The sequence below is a fragment of the Rattus norvegicus genome, chromosome 4 (assembly GCF_036323735.1).
Source record: "Rattus norvegicus strain BN/NHsdMcwi chromosome 4, GRCr8, whole genome shotgun sequence".
Taxonomy (NCBI): Eukaryota; Metazoa; Chordata; class Mammalia; order Rodentia; family Muridae; genus Rattus; species Rattus norvegicus.
The window spans coordinates 117,604,467-117,619,509 of NC_086022.1; the positions used below are offsets into that span (position 1 = coordinate 117,604,467).

General features: G+C 46.5%; 1 protein-coding gene across 6 annotated transcripts in view; it reads right to left on the bottom strand.

The window, feature by feature from the left end:
* Positions 1–9,263: 9,263 nt before the first annotated feature.
* The window catches only part of Stambp (Stam binding protein), a 28,434-nt gene continuing 22,654 nt past the window's right edge, over positions 9,264–15,043 (bottom strand). For all 6 annotated transcript variants that reach the window (XM_006236726.5, XM_039106986.2, XM_039106987.2 and 3 more), the window contains 3 exons: positions 14,715–14,827; positions 12,702–12,801; positions 9,264–9,532 (listed from right to left, as the gene is read on the bottom strand). In XM_006236726.5, coding sequence (XP_006236788.1) covers positions 9,476–9,532; positions 12,702–12,801; positions 14,715–14,827 — 270 coding nt within the window. In that variant the 3' untranslated portion in view covers positions 9,264–9,475. The remainder of the gene's footprint in view (positions 9,533–12,701; positions 12,802–14,714; positions 14,828–15,043) is intronic.

Consider the following 15,043-nt stretch of genomic DNA (forward strand, 5'->3'; position numbering starts at 1 on the left):
CTGTAGAGCCAGTGCCATTGCGGTTTGCCTGGTGTAGGACAGCAGAAGGCTGAGGGGAAGTTCCGTCTGCATTTGGCAAAAAAACATCTCATGTGTCCCAACTGTCCTGATACTCTGGGATCCCCAGTCACCTTCAGCTTCCTCTAGACTGTCACACTCTCCAGGTCTCCTTCCTGGAGTTGCTCTGCCAGTTCCCCAATGCTGGGAAGAGCAGAAGGAGGGCTCTGCCTCAAGCCAGAGCACGCTAGGCAAGGCCCATCAGCAGGAATACGTTTCCAGACTCTTGTGCTTCTGGCTTTTCTTGTGTAATTCATTCTCTCCCCGGGCAGCTGTCCCGAGTCCCACAATGTCCACCACTACCTCTGTGGCAGATTGTCTCAACTTCACACCTGATCCAGACCAAAGTGATCGATTGCAGACTGGAGAGGGACCTGCATCCAAGTGAATGTGGGTTCTTCAAGCTCAGCTGTCCAAAACCGGCCTCTCCCTATCCCTCCAACTGCCACATTCCCTGATTCCCTCCTTCAGAGTCTTTCCTCTCACTCTGCCCTTCAAGAAAGCCAGTCAGTCTAGAAGCATTCTCTCTCTCTCTCTCTCTCTCTCTCTCTCTCTCTCTCTCTCTCTCTCTCTCTCTCTCCCACCCCCCGCCCCAGGCACCTGGGCACAGTTCTATGAATTCTAGACACATAACAATTTTAAGGTAAGAAGCAGTTACAAAGGTAGAGACACTTTATAAAAAGTGGCAGAAGGGTACAAGGTAAGGATTGGAGCGAAGAAAAGGGGAGGAGGAAATGATGTAATTATATTTTATTTGAAGAAATATAAACTCATCCATGAGCACACAAATAAGTGTCAAAGTAAGACAAGGCCTTGCCTTGTAGCCCCAGCTGGTCTTCTGAGTACGGATTACGGGCAGGCATGAGTGTCAGCACACCCTGCTTCATATTTAGGTCTTTAACCTCTTCAGGAATGGAGAGAGCAAGGGAGGAGAGAGGAACGGGAAAGGACACAGATCTTTAAACAACAGGATTAGATCTTTCTTAGGGAGCACAGTGGCAGATGTGAACTTGTCAATGCTTCCCCCCAGCTGTAAATAACAGGCTCTGGGAAATGGCCCTGAATAGAACTCCTCCCCACCTCAGGTTACCCATACCCACACAAACACACTTAGAGCATCCTACTGCCCCAGGGTCAGCTTCCTGCTCTCCACCCGGCTGTGGAGAAAGATGGAGCGGAGTTCTTGAGCTTATGTTCTTGAGAACAGTGTGTGTGAACAAGAGGAATTTCTCCTTTTTCTGTGGGAAGGGGATTAAGGATTAAGGAAGCCCCAAGAGGGAGGTTTGGAGACTTAGAGCAGCCATAATACTTCATTCTAGTTTGGGTGCCTGCTCAGGCCCAGCTACACAGACGTGCCCTCTGCTCGCCTGAGAATGTGGACGCCTGGCTGGCTACTAGCTTTGTCAAACGGGCACAGGACAGGTGGTTGGGTTTGGGTCTTCTTGTCATCCCCAGCTCCAGGGGACACCCAGCCCACCTAGGACTCCTTCAGTAAAAGCCTTCCAGTGGTCCCCTGGAAGGGTCAGCAATGAGCCAATGGAAGCTTCGGACTAGACTGACTTCGCTATCAAAAGAGGTAGCCAGAATTTCTAGGAATTGCCTATGTGGATGCTGGCAGAGCCACCATTTGGACTCCAAAGTGAAACATTTCAAACTTGCCAATCAGCTAGGTGAAAAGACATGTTTGTTTCTCCTGTCACCCCCTGAGGTGGGAACTCCAGAAGAGCTAGAAACAGACTATGCTCTTACTTTCCAAGAGTTCTAAGGCTGGCCTGGGGGTAGCCTCAAGATCTTTGTGTTGTGTTTTGTGAAAAAGAGAGAGAAGCCAGGGATACGTTTGGTGGAGGCTTGGTATGGTGTGGGGGATGGGGATACCTCTGTGGACCCATGCTGAGGCATCCCTTCCCCCTGTGGTACCAGCCACACAATGGTATAGTAGAGAATAGAGTTTATTCAGGGCATGGGGAGGGGAGTTGTAGGAGTAGAAACAGAGAAGACAGAGAAAGAGAGAGGGGGCGGATAGGTAGAGGGAGAGAGGGAGAGGGACAGAGGGAGAGGGAGAGGGACAGAGGGAGAGGGAGAGGGAGAGGGAGAGGGAGAGGGAGAGAGGGAGAGGGAGAGGGAGAGAGGGAGAGGGAGAGGGAGAGAGGGAGAGGGAGAGGGAGAGAGGGAGAGGGAGAGGGAGAGGGACAGAGGGAGAGGGAGAGGGACAGAGGGAGAGGGAGAGGGAGAGGGAAAGGGACAGAGGGAGAGGGAGAGGGAGAGGGAGAGGGAGAGGGAGAGGGAGAGGGAGAGCAGGAGAGGGAGAGGGAGAGGGAGAGGGAGAGGGAGAGGGACAGAGGGAGAGGGAGAGGGAGAGGGAGAGGGAGAGGGAGAGGGAGAGGGAGAGGGAGAGGGAGAGTAGCAGAGGCTGGCCATGAGCACATGAAGAAAGACCGGTGAGGGGAATGGGGAGAGAGGGTGTGATGGTTTGTATAAGCTCGGCCCAGGGAGTGACACTATTAGGTGTGGCCCTGTTGGAATAGGTGTGTCGCTGTGGGTGTGGGCTTTAATACCTTAGTCCTAGCTGCCTGGAAGTGAGTCTTCTGCTAGCTGCCTTTGGAACAAGAGATGGAACTCTCAGCTCCTCCATGTCCATGCCTGCCTGGATGCTGCCATGCTCTTGCCTTGATGTTAATGGACTGAACCTGTAAGCCAGCCCCAGTTAACTGTTGTCCTTTATATGAGTTGCCATGGTCATGGTGTCTCTTCACAGCAATAAAACCCTAACTAAGGCAGAGGGGGAAGAGGGTAAGGAAGCAAGAGCAAGAGGAGAAGACAGAAAGAGAGTGAGGAGGGGGCAAGCAGCCCCTTTTATAGTGAGTCAGGCACACCTCAGGTAGAGCCAACACTTCATTTCCATAATCCCATTCCTTCCCAATCACAGGGCTTCCTCACTCCCACACTACATTCATCCTCCCACAAGCCACCGGGGACTCCTATCCTCAGTCTGGAACTAAGAAAAACTATAATCCTAGCATCTAGAAGGATCACAAAGTCAAGGCTAACCTGGGCTACAATAAACAAACAACAGTTAAAACAAAACCACATCAAACGCTTCACATGAAACTTTGGCCCTTCACACCAGGAAGATGGCTTTAAGTGGAAGCAGGGCCCTTCTTTTTTGATCAACACTGTAGTTTCCTTCAGAAGAGCATGGAACCCGCCGGGACAGGACGAAATCTGGTTAGGAGCTTCAGCCCACCTGTGAGACAAGACCAGTGTGTTCTAAAAGGCTGAGTCTCTAAGGGTGATTTCCAACAAGTCGCTGACCCAGATCTCACTATTATACTTCCTTGTTGCTACTGGAGCTGCCATTTGTTAAATATATATATATATATGTGTGTGTGTGTGTGTGTGTGTGTGTGTGTGTGTGTGTGTGTGTGTGTGTGTGTGTTATAGTACATAACCATGTCTATACAATCATCTACTTAAAATTTTATTGTTGTGTGAATTTGAGTGTGTTGATGATATGTGAAAGTGGGTTCCTGTGTCATAGTGCGTGTGTGGGTTCCTTCTCTCTTCCCATGGGTTCAGTTGAAGGCTTGCTATACAAAGCACACCTACACACTGAGCCATCTTGCTGGGCCCTGTGTAATCATATTTAATCTTGGCATTACTTTTTTTTCCTTTTTTTTTTTAAGAAAAAGAGTTGCGGGGGCTGGGGATTTAGCTCAGTGGTAGAGCCCTTACCTAGGAAGCGCAAGGCCCTGGGTTCGGTCCCCAGCTCCGGAAAAAAAAAAAAAAAAAAAAAAAAGAAAAAGAGTTGCAGACTTTGAGGCCCAGAGAGCTGAAATCTCTCATGGAAGTCACACCATAATGAGGAAACCAAGAATCTATCTCTTCAGGGTCAGTCTAGCACCAAATCCCACCCTGGAGCCTGAGCACGATTCCTCTCCTAGTGCTGAGAGAACCTGGTGTTTGTGAAGCACTTTTGGAGTGGTCACTTGTGGTTTTGTAAGGATGAGAGTTCACCACACAGTGCAAATAATTTCAGATTCATTTTTGTATTAGTTACTTTTCTGTTGCTGTGATAAAAATATCACTATGAAGCAACTTAGATAAGGAAGGGTTTATTTGGGTTTATCATGGCAAGGAGAAGTAGCAGCAGCTGGCAGCCATAGCAGAAGAACTCTCACTTTCAACCATAGGCACAGAAAGCAAACAGGAAAGACTGTAACACTCGAAGCCCGTTTCCAGCCAGGCTCCACCTCCCACAGGTTCCATAACCCTCCCAAACCCAGTTGGGACCAATGGTTCAAATACCCAAGTCTATATGGGAACATTCTCATTCAAACTACCACACTTTTCATTTGAAAACATACCTGCAGATATGAGACCTGGTTTTTAATTTTTTTAAATGTGTGTGTGTGTGTGTGTGTGTGTGTGCACGCACAATAGAGATGGGCTCTAGAGAACTTCCAGAGAAGATTTCAGACAGATCTGGGATATATAAATCATTGCAGAGAATAATTTAGTTGAATGTGGAGGGAAAGAGATGGAGAAATCAAGCACACAGACAAATTGATTCAGTAATTTTTTAAAAAAGCGTAATAAACCATGGGCTAGAGAGATGGCTCAGTGATTAAGAGCACTACTGCTCTTAGGGGACCCTTGTTGGACCTAGCACAAACATGACAGCTTATAGTCAACAACTCTAGTTCCAGGGGATCCAGCACCCTCTTGTAGCCCCTGTAGACAGCAAGTACATATATGGTAAACCGACATACATACGGGCAAACACTCATACACGTTTAAGTGTGAATCACTTCCACAGTGGATGAGCTACGTGAGGTATGTCATAATCATCTGTATAGTAAACCCAGCACCATCTGGTCATCAGGATCTATTCCCAATGTGAATTATGGCATCTCTGGGAGAGGAAGAGGACTATGCTGGCACTGGGATGGGCACGGTAGGTTCCAACTGAGACACCTGGATGTCTGTGACTTGTTTAGTGTATGAACCCTGTCATACCTGGAAGCTCTGTTGTATTGTAAAGAATTTCTTTCCTTTTTGGTAGCAGTAGTACTGGGGTCGTCATCATCATTATTGTGGTGTTGTCGACAATAGTGGTGGTGATTTCTTGAAATAGGGTCTCATGTGACCCAGGTTGGCCTCAAACTTAACTATGCAATCAAGGATGGGTGTCAATGCCTTTGTCCTTCTGCCTCGGTGCTGGGACTGCAGATGTGTACACACAGATGTGTGCATAAAGATGTTACACACACAGATGTGTGCATACAGATGTGTACACACACAGGTGTGTGCATACAGATGAGTACACACACAGGTGTGTGCATACAGATGAGTACATGCAGATGTATACATAACGCCATGCCCCACACTTACTGTTTTGTCTTTATATTTTGTTTTTAGGCTTATTTATTTAGGTGTGTGTGTGTGTGTGTGTGTGTGTGTGTGTGTGTGTGTGTGTGTGTGTGTATGTGTGTACATTCCAGGCAGGAGAGTGTGGGCTTGCATGAGCACATATGCAGGACACATGCAGTATCCTGGAGGAAGGGATGGGTGGGCTTCAGAGGAAGAACGAGAAAGCAAGAGCGCCAGGGTTTGGACAGTTTGGACAGTATCTGGGGGGACAGAGACAGGGAGACAGAAGGAGAAGTTAGCCGTTCTGAGCTCAGACAGACGGAAGCAGACAGGCTCTGTGCGCTGCCTGAGGGATGTTCTGCAGCAGCTACCTCGCTGAAGTTTTTAAGGCAGTGAGTGGAAAATACACTGCACACTTTGGCTTTTAGGAGATCCTCTGTAGCCTTTTCTTTCTCTCAGCTTTGTTTGACTTTTTAAAGGTGATTTTGCCTAAGTAAGAGTTCTTCTTTATCCAAGTGTGAGAAAAGTAGGACTCAGGGTTGGAGAGATGGCTCGATAGACCCTTGCTGCTCTTACAGAGGACCAAAATTCACTCCCCGGCACCCCCGGCAGGCAAATCGCAGCCCTGTAACTCCAGCTCCAGGATCTGGTGTCCTTTTCTGGCCTCCTGGAAAGCGGGACTTGGTGTTTAGTATGTGCGTGCTAGAAATTTGCTGAATGGATGGAAAGAGGAATAGAAATGGCTGCGGCGAATCTCTTCCGGGTCTCTCAGTCACCGTCCTGTGTACTTTGTCAATTGTGATGAAATTGGTCTTGTGCTGGCACTGGAGTGTAGCTCCTTTCTCCACATCTGTATATTTTTTCCTTCATATTTCAGTGATCTGCACATAGTAGGCACCCTTGAATGAATGAGTCACGGTCTGGGTGTAGGACTCATGTTTTGGGGAGCATGTCAGGACCCCCAGTCCAGCTGCTATTACCTGAGTTCCACAGCACTGGATGGTACTACTGAGTCTGCTTAACTCACACCATTGGGACGACTACCTGTGGCCTTACGCTCTCATCCGTCATCTGTTATAGACATCTGCTGCCTCCCCTGATCAGTACCCACTTCTGCGTCTAATGCTACCATGGTATTATTTGGAAAAGAAAACTCCCTGATCTCAAAGCATGCAGGTTGGGTGGGATATAGGCTTTCAACCCAGGCCTGACCAATCAGAACCTTCCATACTTCTGGCCCACAGAGACTGGTCCCAAGATGAGTTGTGGCCAAAGTCTTGACCCAACAACTCAATTCCAGGAGTTGTGTTGAAACCCAGAAATCATTTTCAGCTAGATTTATTAGGACAATAGGCTATTAAACCATGACTGTCTACGTTACTTTGATGGGTAACTCAAATGACCAAATCCTGAAACAAGGGAATGGTAGACACTGGATTCAGCCACATCTGAACATCAATTGGAATTTCTGTCAGTGCAATGAAAATCACTTGAATATAAAATTCCTTTCTCTGCAGTCAGCTAAAGCCTCAAGTCTCATCATTATGAGCGATGGTGAGCTTTTTTTTTTTTTTTCTTTTAAAAACTTTTTGATGGTGTGCTTTCAAAGCCATGCTGCCACTGGGAATGAAAATACTGTGTGACCATATCCTGGGCTTACCATGAATCAATTAAGGACAAAACTTCAAAGCTTCCAAGTCTTGGGAAAGGGGCAAAGACTTACTGGGTCTGAGATGCTCTGGACATGGGGGCTAAGGGCTGTTCAAGGTGGCAGTATGGCCAGTGCTTAGCTGGCATGGATGGCACACTGGGATAAACTCTGCATTGGTGCAATGCCATTAGCATTTCCTAAAAAGGTTTCACTGAGTAGTTCATGCTGAGCCTCCTGCCTCAGCCTCCACAGTGTGGGAATGGCAGGCATACATCACCATGCCCAGAACCATTACCTTTTTTTAAAGGCAAGATGAGGTGAAAACAGGGATGCTGGGGGCTGCAGAGCTATAATGGCAGGGAACAGGCAGAGGAGTATCTAAGAATGGCTTCGCTTCCTTTTGTGTAGGAGATGGTTCCACTTCCGCCACCCACCAGTAACCATCCTGGTGTTCCTTTAAGCAATGCCTGTGTTTTCCAAGCTCAGAAGGCAGAAGCAATGCAGGGCCCGTTGCAGCAGCTCTTCTCCAGAGGACAGTGGCTTTGTAAAAAGCAGTCCTTCCAGGGGACTGAGCAATCTGAAGGGCCCAGGACTGTGGTCCGGACTGCAGGCATAACAGCAGCAATTCCTTTCTTAGGCCCCTCTCAGCTCTCCATCCACTGGGCTCTGTCCAAAGATTTCTGCTCGCTCTCGAAGGCAAGGTTTATGTTGAACAAGTTCCAGCAGTGAGGTCAGCCTTATGGAAGCTTTCCATATATGACATGTGTCTGCTGCTTTGCCCAAGAGCATTACCAAGGCCCCCTCACTGGGCCTGTCCAGGAAGCAGGTCTTGGCTGGGTTCCCACATTGAGGGGGCAGTGGAGTTTTGGTTTCTGGATAAAAGGTACTGTCCTTTTTGTCCAGTTATAATGCAGTATATGTTCTCTCTAGTTGGGAAAAATTTAAAACAGAGGGGGAATAAGATCTCACAATCCTACCCTTTGATATGAACTCGTCCTTTTCTGAACGCACGTGTCCACATTATATTTTAGGAAGGCAGCATTGTTGGTATGATTCAGAGTATCATTTTGGGAAGCTGGAGAAATGGTTTAGCAATTAAAAACACTTTCTGCTTCTACAGAGGACCTGGGTGGGCTCTGTTCCCAGCATCCTTCACGGCACCTCACAACTGCCTGAAACTCCAGTTCTAGAGACACCAAATCCCTTTTTGGCTTTTCAGGCACGTGCATGCACACAGTGCACACAACATACATGCACACATGCATGCATGCACGCATGTTAAAAAAACTAATTCTATTCTCTAACATATTCACTCCTCTCCCATGTTTGTGCCACCGATTTCTAGGCTACCTTTAGTTTGCCGCTTATCGTGAAAACAAGCCCCCCACACCATCCTAGGAATTTCTCGAGAAGAAGCCAGCACCGTGGACTTAGCAGGGTGGTTGTCTAGGCAACCACGCCATGGACTTGGATGTAACCAGGAACTCTGAAATGCTACAGTGCCTCGGCTGAAGGCCGTCAGGCTTAAGGAGAAAGCAGGAAGACACGGTTTGAGACAACAGCAAAATGAGAGGTGACTTCCTGCTTGTGGAGGAGGAACACAGGTCAGCTCGGCACACACCATCCCACGTGTCCACAATCAGACTTAAGTGTTTATGGGATGCTCGGTCGGACAGCTCACTCTAGAGCACAACACAAGTGAGCTGATTTATTATAGAAGAAAATAACACCCCCACCTTTTAAACGATATACTTTTAAACAAAATCAGCGTATGGGGGCTGGGAGCTCCTCATGCACATCCCAGCAGAATGGTACGCTCCCTAAGTAATGCCACAAACAATAAAAAGCCAAATCCTTCAAAATGGCTTTCACAGTCTTGCACAGATGCCCCTATGTAGTCCAAGGGTAAAGATGAACAAGTTGGTAGATACATTTCAAGAGGGCAGAAGGCCAGTGATTGGATCTAGAGGTGTTTTTCTTGCATCCTAATTTTTGAGTTAGTTGCTTGGTGTGATTTGCTCATTTCCATATTTGTCTTAAAAATTAAGATGATTTCAAATTAAAAAAAAAAAAAGGCTCCCCCCAGTGTTGACCCTTCCCTATTCTGTCTTAAAAGCTTACTTAACTCCATGGGGGTGAGGGGGAGTAAACTGAACAGAATATGCAGCTTAAGAGGAGGGTAGGATTCTTTTTGTAATTTACATTTATTTGTTTTAAATTAATTAATATGTGTGTGTGTCTGTGTCTGTGTGTGTATATGTGGGTACACACATACCACAGTACACAAATGGAGGTTAGAGGACAACTTGGGGGGATCCCAGCAATAGAACTTGGGCTGTTGGGCTTGGTGGCAAGTGTGTTTACCCAGTGGGCCACCTCCTGGTTCATGACTGAGATTTATCGAAGGTCTGTGATCGTCACAATTCTGTCTTTGACAGTGACATGGCTGCAGTCCTGAAACAGAGAAAAAGGAGAAACAATGAAGTTGTGGAAAATCTTTACGTCCATTTAAAAAATATTTATTTGAGCCTGGGTCATGTGACTATCTTCAAATTCCCTAGGTAGCCCAGGATGGCCTCCATCTTTGTGGTGCTACCTCTGAGTGTTAGTATTATAAGTATGTACTACTATGCGCCGTTCGTTAGTCCTGGGGATTGGAGCCAGGGTCTGGGGCGTGTGAGGAAAGCCCTCCACCAGCTGAGCTCTATCTCTGGTCTCAAACCTCTCATTTAAAATGCCCGCTCAAGAGGTAACCCAGATTCAGAAAGACAAATGTCAAACATTTTGTCAATTTTAGCTCTGAATCTTTACATTGGAGTCTGTACCCTGACAGATGAGAAGAAGCCAGGAGAGTAGACCGGGGCCATGGCAGGGAGGCAGATCAAGAGCTCTAGAGAGGGGAGCAGGAGGAAGCAAGTGCTACAGAGGGGTTTAAGAGAGTAATGGGGGACTTGGCTGGGGATGGGGAGGAAGGCTAATACAGGGAGAGAGGGAAGACAAGATAAATAACATTAAGGGTGCTTGAAAACACATGGAAGCATGCCATTTTATAAGTTTACTTTAAATATACATAAAATATGCTAGCTATGGTGGCACACATGCTTAATTCCAGTACTCAGGAGGCAGAAGGCAAGAAGCAGGTGGGGCGGATTTCTGTGAGCTTAAGGCTGTCTGGTCTACATAGTGAGCACTAAGCTAGCCAGGTTACATATTGAGATCATATATATATATATATATATATATATATATATATATGTATATATATATAACTATGTAACTGTATATATAAAAAATACACACACACACACACACACACACACACACACACACACACACACACACACAATGTGGGCTGAGAGTGCTCCCCAGGCATGGAAAACTTCTCTGAGTTGTTGGTTGGAGAATACAAGTCTCCTAAAACAATATGAGCATTAGCCTTGGTCACCATCCAGAACTTGAAGGTAAGACACTATTGCTGAAGACACCACACTCTTTAAGACACAGTACTTGGAGGATTTGAGCTGGAACTGACCTGGAAAGTTTCTTTGCTCAGGACAGGCTCTCATAGTATTGAGAAGCACTATGCAAGCTGGTAAGGAAGAGGGGCAATTGGATGTCCTACCCAGTTATAAAACCTATGAGCCACAGCAATGACCAGAACGGGGAGACATCTGCCATGGGGGACAGACATCCACACTGGGAGACAGACATCCACACTGGTGAAGCAGGCATTTTTATCTCAGGGATGACTAAGAGTTGCCTAATGGAACTCAGGGCCTTCTGGGTGGGAGACAACCTGTACTTGGTACTGTGAGCTTAGCCATGGATAGAGAGGTCACAGACCTGAGAGAAGAACCCACTAGTGCTGGGTTCCTAAACGAGTATCGTTCTGACTGCTCTAAACATCCTTTTACCCACAGTAAGTGTAGCTCTCACCCTTCACCAACAAAGCTTCCTTTTGCAGCAGATGGACACTGTAACAGAGAGTTACAGCTGATCAAAACACAGAAAACAAATGACATGGCTACAGTACACCCAGGAATCCCAAGGCTTAGGGATGATCTCAGACAAGGGACCAGAGGCACAGGATGCCTGCTGTTACACACTGAGCCCTAGACTTCACGGGGAAGATGCATCCATGAAAAATCAACAATACAGTTGCATGAACAAGACAAGCTTACTGACAGCATCAGTCTGACATGCCATGGATGGGAGAAATTTCACACCCTCCCCAGACTACATACAGGCTACATACAGGAGCGCATTGTCTGCTGAGAGAGGGAGAACGAGTTTTCTCCAGGGCTGAGCTCCTGAATACATCCATTGTCTAACCCCAAGTGGTCAGCCCAGGACACATGGATATGGGAACAAAGGTAAATGGATTCAGTAGGCTGTATATACGTGTGTGTGTGTGTGTGTGTGTGTGTGTGTGTGTGTGCATGTGTGTGTATGTGCATGCGTGTATGTGTGTGTTTGTGTGTGTATGTGTGTGTGTGCATGTGTACAATAATAAAGAAAAAATCATGAATTTGGGACGGAGAAGAGGGGACATGGGAGAGCCTGGAAGGGAAGGCAGGGGTGGGAATGATATAGATGCAGTACTCTTCTGAAGTTCTGAAAAATAATAAGTAAATAAAATGCTGGCTCGAGGTCAGTGGCTCCTGGTCTGGAAGCCAGACCATGATGTCAGTGGCAATTACAGTAATGGGTCTGGGAATCATCATTCCCACCAAGCTCTACTCGTGCTCTGAAGCGTGGGAGAAATTTCACACCCTCCCCTGATGAAAGGGTACATATACATATATACATATGTATATACATACATAATAACTCTTCTACCACACAAAATCAGCTCCCAGATCCCATGATCTTAATCTCCCATGGGTCTCACTTCTTCCTATCCCTAGATCTTTCATATTTTATGGAGCATGGCTCTGCTTCCTTTCTCTATGTTGCTTGTGTTTCTCTGGACCCAAAAGAAATGGTGTGGTGTGGAGGAAAGTCTCAGAATCTCTTTGTTCCAAGGCTCATCTGACCACTGACATCTGATCAGCTAAACACACTATCACAGACACAACCCGGGAGAAAAAACCACTTCCTGGGGAGGGGAGACCCCACTTTCTATGCAAAATTCTAGAATTGTTCTTTTCCCTTCTCAAGCAGTGGCTGACAGAGACTTAGTCACTGATGGAGAACAAAGTAACATTTGATAAGGGACAATGCATCGGGTACTTTGTTATTACTTCCTTTTCCAGTGGTGTTGGGGATTGAACCCAGGGCCTCAGGCATGCTGAGCGTGCATTCTGTCAGTAGCGTGCCACTAATTTCATCCTCTCAACGATCCTGTAAAGTAAGTGTTCTTATCCCACAGATCAGATGAAAGACCCAGGTAGGGTCCGCAGCCTCACAAACTCGAAGTCACCAGGTGACAGCTGAGAGCCAAGCCTGCTTCCCATGCCCACTGCTTCCTGCATCCATGTGGTTATGGAACTCTGGGAAGGTGAGTGATAGGACTGAATGCATGTGGGTTAGAAAGGACCATGCACCTCATGAACTTCATGTGCTTGCTGGCTTCTACATACATATGTACACTGTACTTGCTGGCTTCTACATAGATACGTACACAGAACAGCGGTGGGTCTCTGCCATGGGGGTGAAAGCCTTTCTGCCGGCAGGTTGAAATCTCTTGAAGGCCATAGTCAGTTAATTTAAAGAATCCAGTCCTGAAACAAGAAAGGGTAGACTTGGAGTCAAGCAGAGGAGTCCATCTCCTCAACCTTAACACCCATCTTGTCTGTTTCCCTCCCGGTGGCAGTGTGAATAGGAATGGACCCAATAGACTCATGTGTTTGGATGCCTGGCCACTAAGAGTGGCACAATTAGGAGATGTGTAGGTGTGGCCTTGTTAAAGGAAGTATATCACCATGGAGGTTGCCTCTGAGGTCTTATATACTCAAGATATGCCTAGTGTGGCACACAATCTCCTGTCGTCTGCAGATCAAGATGTAGAACTGTCGTCTCCTTCTCCAGCACCATGCCTGCCTGCATTCCTGCCGTGTCCCACGATGGTGATAATGGACTAAACCTCGGAACTGTAAGCCAGCCCCAATTAATGCTGTCCTTTATAAGAGCTGCTGTGGTCATGGTGTCTCTTCACAGCAATAGAAACTCTCACTAAGACCTCTCCTTTCTATCACACACACACACACATTCCAGGCAAGCACACTGATTCAGCAGGCTGAGGTAATTTTGAGACAGCTTTCACAGTAAGTATACTGGCTTATAGCTCTCTTCTCTGGAGACTGGGTCATAGTTAAAGAGTAATTTATCTGGTGATTATAAAGAAGAATCAAACAGGAATTCTTCTTTATAAAGACATTTATTCTATTCTATGAGTGCTCGGCTTACATGCCTGGGACACAATGAGGTCAGGAGAATCAGAAGCCTTGGAACTGGAGTGACAGGTGACAGGAAAGCAAGAGCCACTATGTAGGTTCTGGGAGTTGAACCCAGGTCCTTTGCAAAAGCAACAAGTGCTGTAAACTGCTGAGCCATCTCTCTAGTCTCCAAAGAGGAATTCTCTAGTTGAAAATTAAAACCAAAGTGAAAAATTCCTTTGAGCAAATCAACAACAGATTTAAGCAGGAACAAAAGAAGGGCCAACAAACAGTTAGTTAGTTAGGTCCATTAAGGTTTTCAGTCTGAGGAAGAGGGGGAATGGCGTGCAGAGTCACCAGACCTTGTGGTATAACTTAAGTGGACAAAAGTGACATTTGGAAAAATGACAAATAAAAGGCTAGCTCATCACTGTCTCCATGTTAGCTCTGCAGGAGAATTCAGAGTAAATAGGACATTTAGAATGAAAAGAAGCCACACTTGGAGAGAGTGTACCATGTGGGAATTTTTTTTTTTTTTTTGGTTCTTTTTTTCGGAGCTGGGGACCGAACCCAGGGCCTTGCGCTTCCTAGGCAAGCGCTCTACCACTGAGCTAAATCCCCAACCCCCCATGTGGGAATTTTTTACCCTTTAACCTTAGGCTCTTGAGATCCTGTAACTTTAAATGGTTCAAATTTCTTGAAGGTTTTTCTTAGAAAATCAACATTACTAACATATCATTTAAAGAGTAAGTCATGTTTATCAGAACACGGAGCTTAAAGGAAACCTTTTAGAGCAGTCAATTAAGACAGTTGATGAATTTTATCTTTTAAAAGGTCTTAGGGTCTGGAAGATGGCTCAGTTGGTAAAATCCTTGACATACAAACATGGGGACCTGAGATGGTACTTCTAGTATTGCAGAAGCAGCCTGACATGCGGTGGGCATTTAAAGTCCTCAGGCTAGGGAGGCAGAGAGTGGTGGTCTCCAACTGAATCAGCGAACTCCAGGCTCAGCAAGAGACCCTGGGTCAAAAACAGTAAGGTAGAAAAGCAAGAGAAAGACATCTCAAGTCAACCTCTGGCCGCCACATATATGCACAGGCATCCTCCTGCACAGGCTCATGTGCATACATAAGCAAACCAGCACAAGCAGGCACATGCACACACACATGTGCACACACACATATGCACGCACAATTGCTTTCCATAGAAAGAGGATTTTGCTCTTTGTAAGACCCAGAATCACCTCCTTGGTACTCACTCCTGGAACTTGGGGGAGCAGACAATTGCTATGGACTCTGGTAACATCATTTGGTAGGAGCAGTGCGTGTGCAGATCCACACTGGACAGAAAGGCCGTTTGGGTTGGATGGGTCTGAAAGATGAAACAGATCAGAGAATTTCCAATGATCCAGTTGCCAGGCTGGCCCACTGAAGCAGGTCTGAGGAGCTCCCAATAACTGGCCCAACCCCTTCTTCGAGTTGCAGCCAGGAGGAATACACTTGACCCTCATAGTGAGTGTCTTCCCAGCACTCTAAGCTGGAGGACTCTAAAGGTCCTTGAAAGATCAAGAGGTTTGTAATACAGCAA